We start from the raw sequence: 21,202 nt of genomic DNA, 5'->3' as shown, positions 1-21,202 counted from the left end.
ATGCTGCTAAAAGGCCACTTGCTGTTTTGATTTGCATTTGCTTCAGTTATATTATAGAAAAGTTGCACATTTCTACAAGCAAATAAAGCTGCCTTTTCATTTTTATTGCAGAGTGAAGGAACTAAACTCCAGAAAGATCTACGGGCATACCTGGTTGCTGTAAAAGGTAAGGAGTCCACACTCTTCAGAGCTGTATTTCAGTGAAAGCTGTAATGTCGCAGCTGCTGTTAAAATGGATGCAAGGCCATGTTGGCTCCATTGATGAGGGATGTGCAATGTTGGACCACAAATGATTTCATTTTCATTGGCTAAACTAACCCTTGGAACTAAATAACATACTCGTACTCATGTTTGTTTTTCGAATGGATTCCCTCACCAAATTCACCATCTTGGCCTTTACAAAGAGTGTACGAGGTTAACCTCGGTATGCTTTGGGGCCTCCTGTAGATACAAGAGTTCTTTGATGTTAAAAACAAATCACCATTGTGCACCTGCAGTAGGCAATACCATTTTTTTGCCTACCTTCATTGAAAGCTGTACTGGCTCCAGCTGTTTTTAGATTGGCATGATGCTGCAGCTTGGTTATTTTAAAAAAAACTAATTATGCACAGCATATTTGTCCTTGCCCATGTATTCCGAAGGTAACTATCACTGGCATCGTTTCCTTCTAGTATGGATATACAGGATCCATCAATCTTATGACTTTTTTTTTTAAAAGCTTGACACAACTGCAGTCATTGCCTGACCTGAATTTTTCACTTGATCATGAGATAAAGCTTGTTGTAATTAGAGAATGGTACAAGATGGGTGATGCCCTACATCATGCGGGTGCAGGTTTTGAAATTTTTAATCATACTCGGCCATCTCTTCAACCCTTCCCCTTCAGGTCTGTTGCTCCTCAGTGTTTTTATACCACTTTACTGCCATTCTTTCTCATGCATTGCAAATCATCAAACTTGAAATGCTTTCCTTTGAAAGAGCTATTCTGCCATTAGTTTAAATACCCCTTTAGATTTTGACATCAGCACCTTTCGTAATTTTAAACACTTCAGTACTACTTTGATCACCTTGAATCTTAAACTTGAAGTTAACTTCAGTTTTTAGGAGGAAAAATTGTTCAGTTGCATTGTACAGCAAGTGCAAAAGCAAACATTTGTGCTGATTAATTTTTATCACACTCATCTAGGTTGCTTTGTACTTTAAAATATTAGGGATTTTTCTTCTACTCTATTTCCTACTCATTGCACATACCTATCCATGGAATCTGAATTAATTTGCAGCTTGCAATGTGTGCATTTCTTTTGTGAAATTAAAAGCCTGCTGGAAATGTGGTCCAACTGTTGCTGAAGAAAAATCAACAGCAGTAATAGATCAAGGAGAGAGCTTTATCTTGGCAAGTGTTTGGCTTGGGTAGATTTGAGAATTTTGCAAAGGTCAGACAAGACAGATGTCAGAGGCAGGTCCTTTACTCAGAGTGGTAATGGCATGGAATGCCTTGCCTGCCAATGTAGTTAACTCAGCCACATTAGAGACATTTAAATAGTCCTGGATAAGCATATGGATGATGACGGGATAGTGTAGGGGGATGAGCTGATTGGAGACAGACTTGAGAATGTTGGCATTCTTAGGAGCCACAATATGCTTGACCTGCTGTGTTCATCCTGCTCTACACCTTGTTATCTCAGATTCTCCAGCATCTGCATTTCCTACTATCTCTGAACTATGGTGTATAGTTTTGGACTCTAAAGTTGTCTTATGAGGCAATCAAGATTCAGGAAGTCGATTCCTGAGATTCTCAAGTTGAGTAGGTTAACCTCTCATTACCTTGCAATTCAGAAATAGTGATGTAATTTCCTGAGTATTTTTAAAGGAGTTGACTGAGTAGACTGACAATATTTCCACTGACTCTGGAGTCTTGAACATGGTCTCAGAGTAAAGTTTGTGTTGTTTAAAACCAGTCAACTTTGTCATTCTGTGGAATTCTGTAGCCCAGAAAGAGACACATACGTACGTTCAAGACACCTTTCTAGCTGCTTAAACGGAAAGTGATATTGGTGGGGGGTTGGGGCGAGGAAGAATTCAGCCATGATCTTATTGACTGATGGAGCAAGATTAAAGGGCCAGTTGGCCTGCTTCAGTTTCTAATCATTTGTTTCAACTGCTTGGAACAAAACTGACTGCAAATTTAAATTTGTTCTGAAGCTATGCATGAAGCCACAAAGAAGCTGTCAGAAGTTTTGGAGGAAATTTATGAGCCAGACTGGGTCGGCAGACAAGAAATTCATTCGATTTCAGAGGTTAGACTTTGGTTTTTTTTGTTTCAATGCCATTTACTTCCCCACAGGTCAAGGGACCACCTTGGACTTTGCTGTGGTCGCCTTCAGCTCCGTCCATAGGAGGCCCAATCGTAGTCGGAATAAATAACGGACTAAGCATTTACACTGCTTAATGAATAAGCAGTGTCTGTTTCAAAGAGATCACTCAAGGCTAAGAAGACCTCTCAGCTGCCAGATCTGCTGAGTTTCTCCAGCGATTTCTGATTTCCAGCATCTGCCGTTCTTTGTTTTCGTTTTAATGTGTTGGGACAGTGCCACATTGGCAGGTGGCAAAAGTTGAATTCAGTAGAAACCCTAAATTTAAAAACTAGCCTAACAGCATCCGTGTGACTCTTTTTTGGCCTTTTTTTAAGAAAAGGCCCTCTGTTCATTAATATCATTTTATTTTAGAGAAGCTAATCTGACATCCTTATCTAGTCTTGCGTATATGTAACCCCGGACCCTCAGCAGTGTGGTTGACTGTCGATTGAAAGGGTTGAGCGAGCCATCTGGTTCAAAAGCATTTAAGTATGAGCAATAAATTCTAGTCAAACCACCACCACCCACATCTCATGATTGAATGTTACCAAAAAAAAATCACGTTAATAATGTTTTTGGTCATGAATTGTGGAATAGGCTTTGTGGTCCACATTTCTTGTATTTTAGGTGATCTGTCATTTCAACTTGAGTTTGATTCACAAGCATTTCTTATTTGTGTAAACTTCTCTTTGTTTTCTTTCAGAATGGTGATCTTCTCTGGACTGACTATCATCAGAAACTGGTGGATCAAGCTCTCCTGACGCTGGATACATACCTCGGCCAATTTCCAGACATTAAAGTAAGATTTGATTTTCATTTTGCTGTAATCTAGACAGAATAAAAACCCAAAGAACTGCAGATGCTGTAAATTGGGATCAAAACAAAAGTTGTTGGAAAAGCTCAGTGAGTCTGGCAGTATCTGCAAAGAAAAAATTCAAAGTTGATGTTTTGGATCCAGTGACTCTTCCTCAAAACGGAAGCACCTCATATTCTGCCTCGGGAGCCTACAACCCAATGGCGTAAATGTGGAATTCACCAGTTTTAAAACCTCCCCAAACACGGCTTCATCCCACATCCAGCCTCCCTCTCATCCCTGCTGCCTTGACCTGACACAACCTGTCGATCTTGACACAACCTGTCGATCTTCTCTCTCACCTATCTGCGCCTCCCACCTCAATGACCAATCCCCACCACTCCCTACCTGCGCTCACCTATCACCACCCCACCTACCTCCCCCAGCTGCACCCCTGGTCTCTCTCTTTCTGAGCTCATTTCACCCTCTGAAGAAGGGTCCTGACCCAAAATGTCAACTTTCCTCCTCTGCTACTTGGCCTGCTGTGTTCCGCCAGCTCTACATTGTTATTTCTGACTCCAGCACCACCTGTTTTTGTACAGAATGGATCCTGTTCATTTACTACCTTTCAATGTGATTAACATTTCCCAAGTTTAGGGATGTTAGTCATATTGACATTTTCTGCTCCAAAGAGGAGTCACATTGGACTTGACATTACCTGTTTTTACTCTCCATAATGCTGCCAGTCCTGCTGAGTTTCTTCAACGTTATTTGTATTCCCCAGGTGCAGGTTGACTGACATTAAAAATGTTTCTGGTAAGTCTTTTGTGTTCCTGTGGCTGAGTTAAAGAAGTTGTAGATTACCGGTTGAAATCTTGCAGTCCAAATACCCTTTTAAATAATATTGAGAATGAACAATGTGATAATTAGGTATTGGAAGGGTAGGTGTCAGTATGATCCGTGTAGAAAGACGTTTCTTAAAAAAGAATCAGCTACTGGTTGATGGCCGAAAAGGATGTTGCAAAGTGATTTCACACTTTTGAGGACAGCCTCAAGTGTGACCTTGGTTCACGTTGCACTACAGGTGAACCTACTACACTATACTCCATTTTCAAATACACTTACACACCCCATATCATCCCCTCTCGCCGCCGTGCCCCCCCCCCCAACCTCGATGTGCACACAACTCTATGGAATGAATTTGTAATCGCAGGTACATTCTATTTTGTTCAAAAAGCACACAATCTGTAGACAGTCAATGGGGCAGTTTATTAATTCCTACTTTGGAAATAAAATCAGTCTGACTCCAAATTAAAAACACAGTTTCTAAACAAGGTCTCTCACCTAATATGCATTATCTGACTTGAGGTGGCACCTCTGGTATACTGATAAAATCTTCACTGCCCCGAGATAAGTAACTTGAAAGAAATTCTGGGATCTGCACATTAATCAATCAAAACATGCATCACCTTTCTCATGAGTTAAAGATTTAACAGCCATCTTAGGATTGTTCAATACATTTGCATCAGCTCTATGACCCATTTGATCTTTTCCTTATAAATTCAGTGCCTGAGGCCACCTCTCCCTCTAATACCTGAAGAAAGAGCAAGATTCTGAAAACTGGTGGTTTCAAATAAACCTGTAGGACTGTAACCTGGTGTTGTGATTTTTGACCTTGTTCACCCCAGTCCAACATTTGGCATCTCCACATCACGCTTTGAAACAGTTTCTATGATCAAATAAGTGAGGGCACAATTGTCTAAACTTTGCAGACATATATTTACGGCACAATGGTTCGGTATAGCAATGTTGCCTCACAGCGCCAGCGTCCCAGTTCGATTCCAATCTTGGGCAATGGCCTGTGTTGAGTTTGCGTGTTTCCTCCATGTTTGTGTGCTTTCCTCCCACATGTTCAGTGGAGTGGCCATTGTAAATTGCCCATAATGTTCAGGGATGTGCTGGCTTAGGTGGATTAGCTTTGGAAAATGCAGAATTGCATGGATAGGGTAGTGGTTGGGATGCTGTATGGAGGGTTAGTGTAGATTTGGTGGGCTGAATAGCCTGCTTCTACACTGTTGGGATTCTGGAATATAAGAGATTTTTATAAAAGGAGCAATATAAGAATCCAGGCGATGTGGGATTAACATTAATTCAGTGTGCAGATTTCTGTTGCCAACTGTTGCTGACTGACCTTTTGTAGATTTTGTACTATTTGTCATTTTGAGAAATAGTTTACATTTCAGCTCCTCCATCCATGAGAAATTGGCCTTTTTTAACTTAAATGCAGTATTACTTTGAGCGTGTCTAGTTGTTTTTTTTTTCCAAGCTTAGTCCCAAAAGCAATAATTTTGTAGATGTTAACTTGCAAACTCTCAAAGTCTGAGGCTGAAGTTCCCTATGTGCTGGTTTTGTCCTTTTGAATAATACACAAATGTAAAATATTAAGCCTTTAAATCATTTATAAAAGTTTTAAACTCAGTATCTGAAATAAAGCCAATATCCAGCCCCCTGTGCCCGTATGAGTTCTTTTGAGGAGTCAAATCATTAGTCCCATTTAGTTGACTGCAGGACAGCAAATGTGGTTCCCCTGTTCAAGAAGGGGAGTAGAGACAACCCTGGTAATTATAGACCAGTGAGCCTTACCTCAGTTGTTGGTAAAGTGTTGGAAAAGGTGAAAAGGGATAGGATTTATCATCCAGAAAAGAATAAGTTGATAACGGATAGTCAGCACGGTTTTGTGAAGGGAAGGTCGTGCCTCAAACGTTATTGAGTTCTTTGAGAAGGTGACCAAACAGGTAGATGAGAGTAAACCGGTTGATGTGGTGTATATGGATTTCAGCAAGGCGTTCGATGAGGTTCCCCACAATAGGCTATTGTACAAAATGCGGAGGAATGGAATTGTGGGAGATATAGCAGTTTGGATCGGAAATTGGCTTGCTGAAAGAAGACGGAGGGTGGTAGTCGATGGGAAATGTTCATCCTGGAGACCAGTTACTAGTGGTGTACCGCAAGGGTCGGTGTTGGGTCCACTGCTGTTTGTCATTTTTATAAATGACCTGGATGAGGGTGTAGAAGGATGGGTTAGTAAATTTGCAGACGACACTAAGGTCGGTGAAGTTGTGGACAGTGACGAAGGATGCTGTAGGCTGCAGAGAGACATAGACCAGCTGCAGAGCTGGGCTGAGAGGTGGCAAATGGAGTTTAATGCAGACAAGTGAGAGGTGATGCACTTTGGTAGGAGTAACCAAAACGCAAAGTACAGGGCTAATGGTAAGATTCTTAGGGTAGATGAGCAGAGAGATCTCGGTGTCTATGTACACAGATCCTTGAAAGTTGCCACCCAGGTTGACAGGGCTGTTAAGAAGGCAGACAGTGTTTTAGCTTTTATTAATAGAGGGATCGAGTTCTGGAACCAAGAGGTTATGGTGAAGCTGTACAAAACTCTGGTGTGGCCGCGCTTGGGGTATTGTGTACAGTTCTGGTCACCGCATTACAAGAAGGATGTGGAAGCTTTGGAAAGGGTGCAGAGGAGATTTACTAGGATGTTTCCTGGTATGGAGGGAAGGTCTTACGAGGAAAGGCTGAAGGACTTGAGGCTGTTTTCATTAGAGAGAAGAAGGTTGAGAGGTGACTTAATTGAGACGTATAAAATAATCAGAGGGTTAGATAGGGTTGATAGGGAGAGCCTTTTTCCTAGGATGGTGACGGTGAGCACGAGGGGGCATAGCTTTAAACTGAGGGGTGAAAGATATAGGACAGATGTCAGAGGTAGTTTTCTTACTTGGACAGTAGTAAGGGAATGGAATGCTTTGCCTGCAACGGTAGTAGATTCGCCAACTTTACGTACATTTAAGTCGTCATTGGATAAGTATATGGACGTACATGGAATAGTGTAGGTTAGATGGGCTTGAGATCAGTATGACAGGTCGGCACAACATCGAGGGCCGAAGGGCCTGTACTGTGCTGTTATGTTCTATGTTCTATGTTCTAAGTTCTCAAGTGCTGCAAATTTTTTTCTGTCAAATATTAGTCAAATTATTTGAACACTACGATGGAATTTGCCTCAATCAGCTTATTTTCCCAAGCACAGCATTAGGTGTAGTAGTGGTTCACTGTATATGTTCTGAAGTTATTCTGATGGCTTTGATCACCTTTGGACTTAATGATATGTATTCTGCAACCTTTATGGAAGGTCAGCATGCAACTTTTGTTTTAGAAAGTACAGGAAACTAGAACTAATGAAGAATTTTCTTGTGGCTAGATATTTACAGCTATTACTCAGTAGTGTCATGGTTGTAGTCATACAGTAGGGAAACAGACCCTTTGGTCCAACTAGCCTATGTCGACCGTGTTCCCAAACTAAACTAGCTTCACCTGCCTGCATTTGGCCCATATCCCTCCAAACCTTTCTTCCTTCATTTACTTATCCAAATGTCACTTAAATATTGTAACTGTACCTGCATCCACCATACCTTCTGGCATTCATTCCACACGCTAACTACAGTTTTTTTTAAAAAAGTTGCTCCTCATCCTTTTTAAAACTTTTCCGTCTTATCTTAAAAATATGCTCCCCAGTCTTGGGCAATGCTCTGTGTTGAGTTTGCGTGTTCGCTCCATGTTTGTGTGCTTTCCTCCCACAGGATAGGTGGACTGGCCATTGTAAATTGCCCATAGTGTTCAGTTTTAAATTCTTTCCCCCTTTGCTACCTTAAGGAAAGACCTTTGCTGTTCTCCTTTCTATGCCCCTCATCATTTACAAACCTCTTAAGGTCACCTGTCAACTTTCTATGTCAACTTACCTTTGTTTTCTAACACCTCCAGCCCTTCCTCTTCTGTAACTTGAACTGATTTCCTCAACGTAAATATTTATTTCCCTGAGTTCTCTAGCCTCCATTTCTTTATCCTCAGTAAAAACTGACATGATACAATCATTTAACATCTCTCCCATCAAGGAATTAGGCATTTACCAGCTTTGATATTTGACAATAGCTTTTTACTTAAGATGCCAAGAAAAAAAAAAGACTGTGTTCATCTTAAGAGGTGCAATATCTATTGTGAATCTGCAGTTTAAATAAAATAATTTCTCTTGTAGACTCGTATTGCAAAGCGTGGGAGGAAGCTTGTTGACTATGACAGTGCAAGACATCATTATGAATCTCTCCAAGGTGCAAAAAAGAAAGATGATGTAAAAATAGCAAAGGTAAAATATTGCATATTTATGTAATCATGTTGCACTAAAAGGTGGCTTTTTAGCCCAAAATTCCTGTACTGCCTCTGATCAATCCAATTTGGCCCACTTGCGCCACACTACGCTTGAACTTATTTGTGAATTTTCCTTTTTGATTTATTTATTCATTGCTAATACCTGTTGAAAGCTACCTTTTTAAGTCTGCTTTCACAGCCTTTTAGATATTCCCAATATTAACCAGCTGTATTACATTTTTAAAACAATCCCCCTTGTAGTTTGCTATAATCATCTTGGATGTGTTCTCTGGTTAGAGTTACTGTTAGAAACTACTGTCTTCACGTATCCAATGCTGTGATTTGTGTGACAGGTGTAAGACTTGATGATGTAGCTATTTAATTGTTAACTGGAAATGCTGATTCTATTGCATGAAGATCAAATCTCATGAGATTCTACGTATGGTGACCAGAAATGAGTTTGGAAAATGTTTTGTGATTTTTGAAACCTAGGAGAGCTCTGTTAAAATTGCAGCAGTTTATTTGCCTTTGAATTGCCAAAAAAAAGTTTCTACTCACTTATTGCAAATTGACAAATCCCTTGGCAATATTCTAAATGGGAATAAAAATGAAATACTGAGAATGGTTTCAGATTTCAAGCATTTAGAATGCTGGAGAAAATCAGCAAGTCTGGCAGTGCCAGTGCAGGAAGAGTATGTTAACACCAACTCTGGTATGACACTTCTTCAGAACTGAAATATGGTGTTTTATCCTTTTGACAGGCAGAGGAGGAGCAAGAACAGTGCATCTACACCACCTACAACATAGAACACAGAACAGTACAGGCCCTTTGGCCCATAACGTTGTGCCGAACTATTATCCTACTAATATCAAACTGCCCTGCATATCCTACGTTATACTATCTTCCATGTGCCTATTCAAGAGTTAATTAAAAGTCTCAAATATCTGCACCCTTGGTCCTCCTTTGCCTCTAACAGAAGTATTTAAAAAATGTTCTGTGCCTTTCAGCTCTAAAAAGTTATTGTACTGGGCTGTTCATTTAGTCTTTCTCTCCCCTGCTCTTCAATCCTCCCAAACCAGCCTACCACTGCCAGGGCAGCTACTGCCAGACCTACTGAATGTCTCCAGCATTCTGTTTGTTTTAAACTGGGATAATGAGTTGGGACTTTTTTAAAGTCCTCTGCCATCTTGGTACTGCTTTTTTTTTAAACCCAGTTACATTGTTGACACAACTTGAATAAAAGCTCTTTCTTGTATTGGTTTGGTCTTTTCTGAAAAGTCTCCCTCCTATTCGGTGAAAGCTAATTTAATTTCCTAGGCTTTGATTTAGCTCCAGGAACTGTTGATATTGAATAGCCCTGAGAATACACATGGTTTGTGTAGGAAGTGGACTCTCGTCCCTTAATGTGTTACTACCCATTTGAGGAAAGTGTCTGGTCCCTGAGCTGCACTACTGTCACTGTAGAAGTTGATAAATTAACCAAAGCACACAATTTACTAGTTTGAAATCCAGTTAGCACAAAACACTGACAACATTCCTGTAGTTGACTACTGTTTATTACGAGCAATTTCTTGTCACAGTTAAGCAAAACTCTGAGCTATCGATATAACTCTACGAGTGAAGAATCTAACTGTGTCTTAAAGCTTCTATGTATAGCAGAGACAGACAAACACAATATCTGCTAATGCTGGCCATGAATGGAAATGACCTTGCTTAAAAAACGCTGCAGGAACCATGGTTCTTAATTCACCTTCCTTCAGTAGGGCATAAAAATTTGAGAAAAAGAACTAAATATTTTCAGATTTATTACCATGCGTCATTGGGGATGTACAATTCTGAATCAACTTGTGCTGCATAGTTGGGAAATAAAGACTTGCTCATGTACAGTGCCTCTCAAGAAGAAATGGAGTATGATCCAAAATTTGACCTGTTTTTGTCATCTTCCAAGCCTCAGTAAATCTATTCCAGCTCTGTTTTCATACTCTTGAGCAAAAGGAGAAAGCCATATTCAAGTGGATCTTACCCTGGCTCATTTTATTTGGGCTCTTGGCTGCATCCGTTCTGTGTCTGACTGCAACCTTTTTTCTAAGGGACTTGAGCCAGTGTAGCACGTTCATTTTGGCCATTATTCCTGTGGCTGTGGAGATGCGTGAGACACCCCCGCTCCTCCAATTGAAGGTTAAAATCAGTGATGACGATCCACAACAACTGGTATGTGGTGATCTTGGAAGATCCCAAGCAGCTTTTAAAAGCTTGCGTAGCCTGTTCTCTGACAAAATGGGAAATTAGCCCAAGGCTGCTCTTCAGTGTATCTGTCTGATGATGCCTGCAAAGTTCTTGTGACTTGTGATTGATACATTTGAGGCTTGTATCTGCCGGTGGTCTCTGGCCATGCATGGCAAGACATCAATGTATGAAACACTGATTGAAACCATTTTAATTTGCTGTCTTCAAGAGGGTAAGATTTTTGGTAAAGAATCAATATTTTCAGTTACATTACTGAGAGTCACTAGGACAGAGGGTTTCAAACATTGAGGCTGTGTTGTAGAGGGGATAAGTGTGGAGCTGGGTGAACACAGCAGGCCAAGCAGCATCTTAGGAGCACAAAAGCTGACGTTTCGGGCCTAGACCCTTCATCAGGAAAGGGGGATGGGGACAGGGTTCTGAAATAAATAGGAAGAGAGGGGGAGGTGGATCAAAGGTGGACAGAGGAGAAGATAGGTGGAGAGGAAACAGACAAGTTGAAGGGGCAGGGATGGAGCCTGTAGAGGGTGATTCTAGGTGGGGAGGTAGGGAGGGGATAGGTCAGTCCGGGGAGGATGGACAGGTCGGGCTCGGGGGTGGGGGAGATGAGGTTAGGAGGTAAAGAATGGAGGTGCGGCTTGACGTAGGAGGAGTGGATAGATGAGAGGAAGAACAGGTTAGGGAGATGGGGACGAGCTGGGCTGGTTTTGGGATGTAGTCGGGGGAGGGGAGATTTTGAAGCTTCTGAAATCCTCATGATACCATTGGGCTGCAGGGCTCCCCAGCGGAATATGAGTTGCTGTCTTACTTTTTAAAACTTCCATGCCTTTCTTTTCAGAAAAGGATTGGGTGCAAGCACAGAGCATTTCTACTTTCCTGTTAATGGCAAAATTTATTTTTGGAAACTGTGATGTAGGGTATGTCAAGTCAAAAGTGATTAAACAACTGAGGAAGGGTGACCAGACCCAAAACGTTAACTCTGTTTTCTATTCCACAGATGCTGCCAGACCTGCTGAGCTTTTCCAGCAACTTTGTTTTTGTTGTTGTGGTTAAACAACTGACTACCAAATGCATTGGCGTGCTAGAGTATGTGTCAGGAGACTGTTTTCTCTTTGCTCAGTGTGTCCAAAGCATGCAGTGCAGGAACTGCCCCATTGGAAGTGTAACCTGGGACTCTGAAAACTGAAACAAATCTGAAAGACTTGATGTGTAATTCAAAGTTTTTATTTAAAAATCCTGATGTGATGAGCTGTATTTCCGTAACCTTCCCCAACATGGATACCGGGGTTCTATCAACATTTGAATCTTCCCTTGTTTGAATGGTTTCACTAGAATAGATGAGACTGAAGGAGACCCAATGGAAGTCTGATTTAGTTGGTTTAATTCCGATGACTGCAGCATTTGATATTTGGAACACTTGTACGACAAGTTGGCTCTCTTCCAACTAGCGCACTGTCATTTGCTGTTATTTTACCATTTCTGTGTGTGTGTGTGTTTCTAGTAAAGCCAGCATTTGCTGCCCTTGAATTGAGTGACTTGCTCAGACCATTTGAGGGGACAGTTGACAATTGATCATATCACAGTAGGTCTGAAATTGTACGTAGGCCAGATTGGGTAAGGATTGCAGATTTCCTTCCCTTGAGAAAGGTGGTTGAACTAGGTTATTCTTCCTCAACCATTGAGCATAATTCCATGGTTGCCATAACCTGAGATTAGCTTTCAATTCTAGATTTATTCATTAGTTTTAAATTCCACCAGCTGTTTTGGTGTCCCAGAGCACTATCCTAGGCCTTGGGTACTAAATTAGTGATAGTGTCTGTGCCACCCTATTTGTTTCCTGTCTTCATTGGACTTGAACATAAACTCCAGTGCTGAAGGTTTCTGAACTTCTCTCCTTCATTTTTTTTACTGGATGGAGCTGGCTCAGGGCTTTTGCAGATTGATTGAAGATCTCATTGTCCATATTGGTCAGGCACGAATTGCTATCCTCAGGTGAGTAGCAGCGGAAGCTACTGTTGACCTGCAGTATCAGGCTGAGAGATGGTTAGAGCTCACTGTCCTGATTCTAGTTTGTCATCTTGGTGGAGGGTCACTGGAATTTGCAAAGGTGGTAGGATTGGTTTGGTTTTGATGTGCACATATCCCAATGTAGCTTTCTCTCCTGTGCACACTTGTAATTGTGGAATATTATCCTAAGCAGGGGTCAGCACTAAGGAAATGTGCTAGATTTTCAGTGTTTTGTTCATTTTCTTTCCCATCCTTTGCCCTTATTCCCATTAGGCCAGGCTACTGTTGAGTCAACTGTCAGGATGTGTAAGAGCCTGCCATTGTATTTACACCCCCATTATCCTTACCTCCCAATTCCCAATCAGCCATTGTCTAAAAGTGTTGTAACTAGTGGTTTAGTGGTTACTTATTTGTCCAGGACTAAGTGCTAATCCTGACCTGCTTATACCACCCATGGAGAGGCTTTCCTGCAAAGCACCTGTTGGGTCATTCAGTTTGCACACCCATTGCTCTCTTGTATACAAGCACACTGCCAGTACGGTTTTCTGGGTCATTTGGGAATTTTGACTTGCAACCTTCCTGCTCGTGTTCCATGTATTGCATTGTTGAGATTGGTAACTTGCTGTAACTAACTGCTCTTCTGTCTTATTAACCTATTCTTTGCAGCTGACCTGCTCTTGTTTAACTGTTGCTGGGAGGTTCCGCGAGAAGCTGGTGTATCTGTGGCTCGGTGCTGTTGATTAATAAAACGTTCTTCCACCTCTTTTACCTTGCCATCTTCCATCTTTTACTCCCCTGCCCCACAGACCCAACTCACCAAGCTGTAGCTCTTGCTGTAACCTTTGTGTGGTTGTTTTGTTTGTTTTTTTTCCCCCTCCCTAGCCTGTCTCGTTGCTTGAGAAAGCTGCGCCTCAGTGGTGCCAGGGGAAGCTTGTGGCGCATATCGTTGCCCAATCAAATCTGCTCCGAAATCAGGTGACCACATTGTTTTTTTTTGTCTTGGTGTGGTAAATCTCTAGCGGTGCTTTACCGTCTGCCTGCTTGTGTTGTGGTTGGTGCTTTAAGTCCATTGTGTCTCTGTTTTGAACATTATCAATAGCAGCAGCTGATGGTACAGGAGCACTTTTCATTTAAAAATTGAAAAATGATAGAGTGGACAGTTTTATTTGTTTAGCTGTTTCATTGCCACTAGCAGCCACTGCCCCTTGGGGAATGTTCACTTATGGAAAAGTAAGCAACAGCCCTTAAACATTTGAATATGAGCCAATTCTAACTCCTCCGCTTTTTGTTTTGTAGAGTTCATTGGCACTTGTGCCCAAGGTTCTAGTTTGAGATTCATTCTAACTGAATGTAAATCGTGCTGAATCATGCCGAGTTGGGAGCGAAGTAGATTTTTTAACACCCCTCACTTCAGAAAATTCCACTCGAACTTCTATTGAGCAGCCTCTCAGGTTGAAATTTTGTACTTTAATCTGTGAATTGATTGACTCTGGTGCTTGAACATATTTATTTATTTAACACACATACTCATTTGAGAATAGGCTCTGTGTAGCTGCTGTGTGAGGGGTGTGCGGGGTAGGGAGTAAACACTGGATCAGGCACGCCTGAGTCAGCTACTGTCTAGTTAGAGAATTGTATCAGAGGTAATAGGAACTGCAGATGCTGGAGAATCCGAAATAACAACGTGTGGAGCTGGATGAACACAGCAGAACAAGCAGTATCTCAGGAGCGGGAAAGCTGATGTTTTGGGCCTAGACCCTCCTTCAGAAATCGAAACATCAGCTTTCCTGCTCCTAAGATGCTGCTTGGCCACCTGTGTTCATCCAGCTCCACACCTTGTTGGATGTTGGACTGTAGGTCGAGAGAGGGGCTTAAGAGCTGGGTCTTAGTATTTTCCATCCAATAAACTAGTGAGTGAGTTCCCCAATTTCAACTGCAAAGTCCAGTTTAAGCAGCTTTTGTAATATAGTAGCTGACTTGGGCCCCACAGCCCAAGTACTTTTAAATTCATTCTCGGGATGCAGTCTTGAAAGGCCAGTTCATTATCCATCCCCAGTTATCCCAGGAGAGTTGGTGGTTGGTTGCTGTGATGATCTACTTGAGCCTGTGTGGCTGCTCTTTGCAGTATTCTCTCAACAGAGTGACCTGATGGCCATTTCAGAAGACTGCAAAAAGGCTGGTGATGCTTGTGAAAAGCCAAGTGCTAATGTTAGCTTGAATTCTGAAGTAAAAACAGAAGATGCAATAAATGCTCAGCAGATCAGCAAATACATGGAAAGAGAAGCATTTAGTCTTTCAAGTTAATGATCTTTTTGCTCGAATTTGAATTTTATTCTCCCTCTTGAGATTCTGCTTAGTTCCCTCTGTTTTGTTTTAAATAACCATGCTGCTTGTGGGATCAGAATCCAGTTAAGACCAGAACATCTAAAGATAGCACAGTTCTGGAATTTAAAAGATGCCAGTTACCAAAGTTGACTTTTTTTTTTTCTTTTGATCTTTGGATGGTCTTATCTAATGTCCCAGAGTAAATTCTGATCCTTTGAATCTTTTTTCTTTTTCATATTTTGTTTCACAGTCTAATTCTGTTAATTCCTCTTTATCCAACAATGCTGCCCCACCTCCTTTCCCACCCCTCTCTCTTTTGTCCTTCCTAAAAACTGAATGCCCCTGGATATTCTGTTCTCACTCTGCAGCCATGTCTTTGTAACACGACTATATCGTACCCGTCTATTTGCGTAACTTATCCACTTAAGTTTAAACAACTGTAGTCCATGAATTTTTAATCCTGTTGCTGGGATTACGGCTCTACTTCACCATACTCATTCTGAACTATGTTTTAGAATAACCATCATTCTCGTGTATAATGATTTGAGAATTGTGCCATATCTCTCAATCACTAGCTTTGAAACCTATCTTGATTGACGTGTTAGTGATTGGCCTCGCTGTGAAAGCCTTTACAGTTGTGGAGCTGTAACACCCCTTCAGCCATAATAGACACCATTGTCTAGTGGGTGACTGTGGGGCAATTGGGAGAAGATTGAATTGTCCACAGTTTCTTAAATTAAAGCTTTACTTCAAGGGTGTTTACTTTCTGTGCTGGAAGTGATTGTTGCCAGCAGAGTGTCTAATAATGTGTTCCATCCTAAACATCAACATTCCATTCTTGGTGAGTGCAAAATATAAGCATAAGACTGTGTTTCTAAAAGTAAAACTGAAAACCCAGATGATTAACTGAGGCATAAAAACTGAAATTAAAAAAAAAACGTTAATTTCCAGAGGAATAGAATTGCAAATCAGAAATTTAAGCTTGTACGAAACACTCGGACTTTATGCAGCCCTCTTCTCTGTCTTGGAAAACAAAAGTAGAATCATAGAATCCCTACTGTGTGAAAGCAGGCCATTTGGCCCATCGGGTGCAGGCCGACCCTCTGAACAGCATCCCACTCAGACTCACTCCCTGACCTGAACGCTGTAACCCAGCATTTTGCATGGCTAATCCACCCAGCCTGTTTACCCTGGATGCTATATATGCAATTTAGCATGGCCAGTTCACTTAATCTGCACGTTTTTGGGCTGTCAGAGGAAACCAATGCAAACAAGGGGAGAATGTGTAAACTCCACATAGTCACCTGAGGCTAGAATCGAACGCGGGTCCCTGGTTCTGACAGACAGCAGTGTTAACCATTGAGCAACTGTGCCATCCAAACATATTGGAAATTTTTCCCTTGCTTTTAAAAAGAAAAGCATCTCCACTTGCATGGGAATTGACAGCTAGAAGCTGGTAAAGAATTCAAATCACTAATTTGTTTCCAATAGGGAATTGGGTGGAATTTCTTTGTCGAAAATGGGGACTTGTGACAGCAGGGTATAATTAAGGTGCAGAGCATAGATATGTTTTAAGGCAAAAGCTAGATGTTTTTCATATCTAAAGGAATAGAATGATATGCAGATGTGGTAAAGAGAAGGGATGGAAGGAGGCTTGTCTAGACCAATTGGGCTGCAGGTTGTTTGTATTATTAGTCCAGCTGTACTGGGTATTCAGATCTGTCTGATCCATTTGCTGCCAGAATTCCAGAACCACCAAAATTCTTTGCTACAGAATGGTGAAATTGAGGGAATTCCTGACACTGTAAAAGGAGCAGACAAATGTGAACTTCATTTGGCTACAGCTGGGGTGACTGAGAGTCTCATATGTTTTGGATTTTGAGAGTAGAATGGGAAGCCAGAATTCAAAGGAAAGTTCGAGGGGTGTAGAGTCATCTGTAAACTCCCACTTTCTGACTGCTATTGTAACCTGTTTGATATTAGCTACTTTCCTGCATATCCCACCTTGCATTTCAGGAGTTCCTAAAATCTGTTTTGTTTTAATGTTATTTCAAACAAGGCAGGTCTCACTGGTTAGGTCAGCGTTTACTACCCTTGAAGGTGGTGATGAGCTGTCATCTTCAGCCAAAACCATTGAAGCTTATCTTGTTTAAGTACTTGTGCAGCTCTGGTGGGAAGGGAGTTCCAGGCTTTTGACCCAGTGACATGGCAGTTTAATTCTAAGTTAACATGGTGCGTAACTTGGAGGGGAGCTTGCAGGGTGATGGTGTACCCATGCACCTGCTGCTCTGGTCCTGTGAAGTGCTTGATGCAGATTCTTCATTTGTAGGCTATCCCTTCACTTGTGACCCTTTGGCTAGCTGATGCTTGTTTGGCAACACCCTTCTTGGAGCCATAAGCCAAAAGGCTTCACTGGCTTCACCTTATCCAATTGATCCTCCAGTGCACTGATGTGGGAATGCTGCATTGTTGGAGGTACTGTTTTTTGGGGTGTAACATTAAATCAAGCCAAGTCTGTTCCTTCAAATGGATATAAACGTTCTTTGGTACTGTTTTGAAGAGCTTGTGAGTTATACCTGCTTAGGGTTTAACCCCAATAAATACCACCAACACACTATTTGCTAAATATTCACTCCCATTTATTGGAACATGTCTGCATGTTTGCCATGTTTTTCCTACAATCCACCAGCATTGTACATCAGCAAAACCATTTTAGCTTTTAAGGCATGTTACGTCATCAAGTTCGTAAAATGTGCCATAAAAGTGAATCATTACTTTCATTCCTTCCTGTTTTGGTGTATCTTTAGGTTGCCGTGGGAACACATTGAGCTATTGCTCAACTGTGTCTTGATGCCAAGAATTATTTCTTTTAGGAAGTGCCAAATCAGTTCACAACCAGTGAAAAATTTATTTTTTAAATGCACTGGTTTTATGAAAGGAGAAGAAGATGAGGAGCAATGTTTTTAATCATTTATGGGATATGCTTAGATCAGCAGTCATTGCTGTTGTGGCATCTAGAGTCCCCATCTAAGCCAGACCAGTTAAAGACAGCAGATTTCAGGATTTTCTTCTGCAAGGGCTCTGTGAACCAATATGTTATAATTTGAACAGAATGTGGTCGTCATTGCACCAGCAATTTTATTAAATTCAGATTCACCATCTGCTATGATGGGATTAAAACCCATGTTCTCGGACCATTAGCCTGGGTTCTGGATTGCTCAATCTGTGACTTTAGGAGTCTGCTAACCTAGCCTCCAAATGGCAACCTGTTTGTGCCTATCAAGATTCAGGGTGGCACTGCTGCCTCTCAGCACCAGGGACCTAGGTTCGGTTCCACCCTCAGGTGACCACCTGTGTGGAGTTTGCACATTCTCCCCGTGTCTGCGTGAGTTTCCTCTCTCAATCCAAAGATGTGCATGCTCGGTGGATTGACCATGCTAAATTGTCCCATAGTGTCCGGGGATGTGTAGATTGTGACTTACAGGGGAACAAGCCTGGGTGGGATGCTCTGACGGTTGGTGTGGACTTGTTGGGCCAAAAGGCCTGTTTCCATACTGTAGGAAATCTGTGATGATCAAAACAATAGGTCAGTAGCTTGGTTTGATGTCTACTGAGACAGAGGTTTATTAATTTTTCTTTATAGCAAATGTGCTCCTATCTTATAATTTCTATTTTTAAGTGTGCCCACTGAAACAGTTGAGCTTTTTGTAGAATATGTTGTCCCATCAGAAAGTCAGCAATGTGGAACATCCCTAGCGTGGCTACAGTCCTTTGCCCTGGATCCTGGAGAATATGTTAACTGCTTGGCCGAGGCTTGACTTTGTTTTGGGGTTCTTCTGTGGGCTATTCTACAGTCCCTCTGTTCAGGATATGCCCTGAATTAAGCAGTGCAAATAACTTCACTGAAGTGGTGTCCCCCACGCTCAGATGGCCTGGCAAGGGTATACACTTCCATCACCTACCCTGCAATTCATGCTCTACTTGTGGTATTTTCTAATGACAAAGCCAGTTGTATTGCCTGTTTGATGTCCAGTTGGATTTCGGCTACTTGGTGCTTTTGCATGGTTACATCATTAATCCCACATACCAAATGGTGTCTCAGCATCTCATTAAGGGTTAAACCAAAGTCACATGCCTCTGTCAGATGTCTTCACCTTGTCAAAAATACTGCCACACATTCCCCTGGTTCTCGACCTGCCAAGTAAAAGTGTCTCAGAATTGGAGAAGGCTCGTGGTTGTAATATTCCTTAACTAAATCTGTTAACTCTTGAAAGGATTTAGTGTCTGGTGTTCAGGGAAAGGCAGGTTTCTAATAGCTGAAAAAGCTGTGGGTCCATAAGTAGTCAGTTATTCTTTTTGCTTCTCATCTGCCCCAGTGTCATTTGCCAGAAAAAATAAAGCATTCTTTGCAGATTACTGGACCCAGTGTTTGTGATTGAGTCAAACTTCCCAAATAATGGCATGAATCCAGAAATGCTTACCCCAACTCAAATACAGCTGTTCTGAGTGAATTCTTTCAGGACTATATTTTTTCCTCTCCTCCCCACTGAAATACCTCCATAGAGGCTGGCATCCCCTCACTAAGTCACCCTTTACACATGAGTGGCACTGGGCACTGGTCCTGCTTCCTCAAAGCCAGCTGTCAGTGCACAGAATCTCTTACACTCCTGGTTATACCTAAGCCAGGGCTTCCTGATTGGGGCTGTTAATCTGGCCCAGTCAGGGAACTCCTCTCCTGAAGTCCACCAGACTGACCTTGTTACAGTCACTATAGACAGCATTTTTATTCCATCTCTATAACTAATACCATTCATAGCCTTAAGTTCTATTAGCTGCCTTTACCTTTTTCTAAAGAAGAGCCTGGTCTAGTCAGTCTTTCCAACTAAGTTTGTTTTTTTTTAAAAAAGCTCAATATTAATAAAATGAAGTACTAATTGAGTGGCGATGTAGGTATAGTTTTCACGGAGCATTGTTCCGATTGTTGGGTGTATGCTCAATTGCCATGACCTTGAACAATTAATTTTGAGTACCAATTTGTGTACTTTAATGATAAGTACTGAAGCCCCTGACAGGAATATTATGAAACAGAAGCTTGCATTGTGTTGAATAAGATATTAGGTCTGATGACAAAATACTTGGTCAAAAAGATGTGTTTTGAGGAGGATCTTAAAGGTGGAAGAGCTCTTTAGAGAAAAGTAGGGAGGATAAACCAGAGTGTAGAAAGTCTAGGTAAGGTTGCAAAAGGTGAAGTGGTTAAAATTGAGAATGATTAAGTAGCCAGAGTTAGAGGAGATCAGATATTGTGGAGGGTTCTGGGCTTGAAAGAAGAGGCATAGATGGGCAGAGTGACCATGCAGGGATCTGCTGACCGTTTTCACTTAGCGCTATTCTTTGACTTTGAGCTGATGTAGGCTGACCAACAGTTAGGTAATTGGAAGTTAAGTCAGGACAGCAGAATTTTAGATACCTTCAAGGATATGGGTATGGGAGAAATATGGGAATTCAGAATGCATGGATGGTTTGAATCTGGAAATCTTAAACAGTGAATGGCAAAGTTTAATGTGAAGGCAGAAATAGAAGTGAGCTTGTGAGAATGAGGTCAGAGTTTATCTATGGGTCAAATGTGACGCCCAGTTTACAAAGTGACTGGCTCTGACTATTATTTTGGGTGAAGGATGAAGTCCATATCCAGGACCTAGAATTTGGAGTGGGATTGGAAACAGTCCCCATATATTGGGAACAGTGGTGAAATACACAAAGCAATGTTCCCATTTGACAAGTGCTTGTATCCCATGTAAAGAGATTTTTTTCTTTGAGCAGAGCCAGGATCTGTGGACTTGCAAATGTGAAATATATCTGCTTGCTTTGAGATAGTTATAAACAGCTTGAGTGGGCAACCAATGTCGGAGGCAATACAATTTGTGGTGATGTGCGGAGAAGGTTGATTCCTAGGCTGAAAGTGTTGAATATGGAATTTACCCTGAATTTAAGCCAAGTTGAGATGTTTTTTCTTAAAAGGTATGGCAGTGGAGTACAGTTCTATTGTTACATTCCGGAGGTAATGCAGAAAATCTTGGATGTACCTGCAAAAGAAAAAGTTTTTGCAGTCAGAGACTCATTATTCCAGGCTAGTAAAAAGTTCAGGTGAGATAGGGAGGGGTGCAAAAGAGGTGCTGTTGTAATATTGATTTGTCACTTATTGCAATGAGGAAATATGACATCATAGGCTCCTCAGTTGAGAACTTAAAGGAACTGAGACAATCAGATTACAGGGAG

General features: G+C 41.5%; 1 protein-coding gene across 9 annotated transcripts in view; it reads left to right on the top strand.

Annotated features, from left to right (window-relative positions):
- LOC125453965 (myc box-dependent-interacting protein 1) overlaps positions 1 to 21,202 on the top strand; it is a 148,994-nt gene that overhangs the window by 62,643 nt on the left and 65,149 nt on the right. For 8 of the 9 annotated variants that reach the window (XM_048534150.2, XM_048534155.2, XM_048534153.2 and 5 more), the window contains 5 exons: positions 112 to 166; positions 2,203 to 2,297; positions 3,058 to 3,153; positions 8,240 to 8,347; positions 13,484 to 13,576. In XM_048534150.2, the coding sequence (XP_048390107.1) occupies positions 112 to 166; positions 2,203 to 2,297; positions 3,058 to 3,153; positions 8,240 to 8,347; positions 13,484 to 13,576 (447 nt within the window). The remainder of the gene's footprint in view (positions 1 to 111; positions 167 to 2,202; positions 2,298 to 3,057; positions 3,154 to 8,239; positions 8,348 to 13,483; positions 13,577 to 21,202) is intronic. The other variant, XM_048534151.2, reaches the window with a different exon arrangement.

This window comes from Stegostoma tigrinum, chromosome 7, assembly GCF_030684315.1.
Source record: "Stegostoma tigrinum isolate sSteTig4 chromosome 7, sSteTig4.hap1, whole genome shotgun sequence".
NCBI lineage: Eukaryota > Metazoa > Chordata > Chondrichthyes > Orectolobiformes > Stegostomatidae > Stegostoma > Stegostoma tigrinum.
Note: the sequence above shows the minus strand (reverse complement) of the source record. Positions and strands in the feature narration are given on the sequence as shown.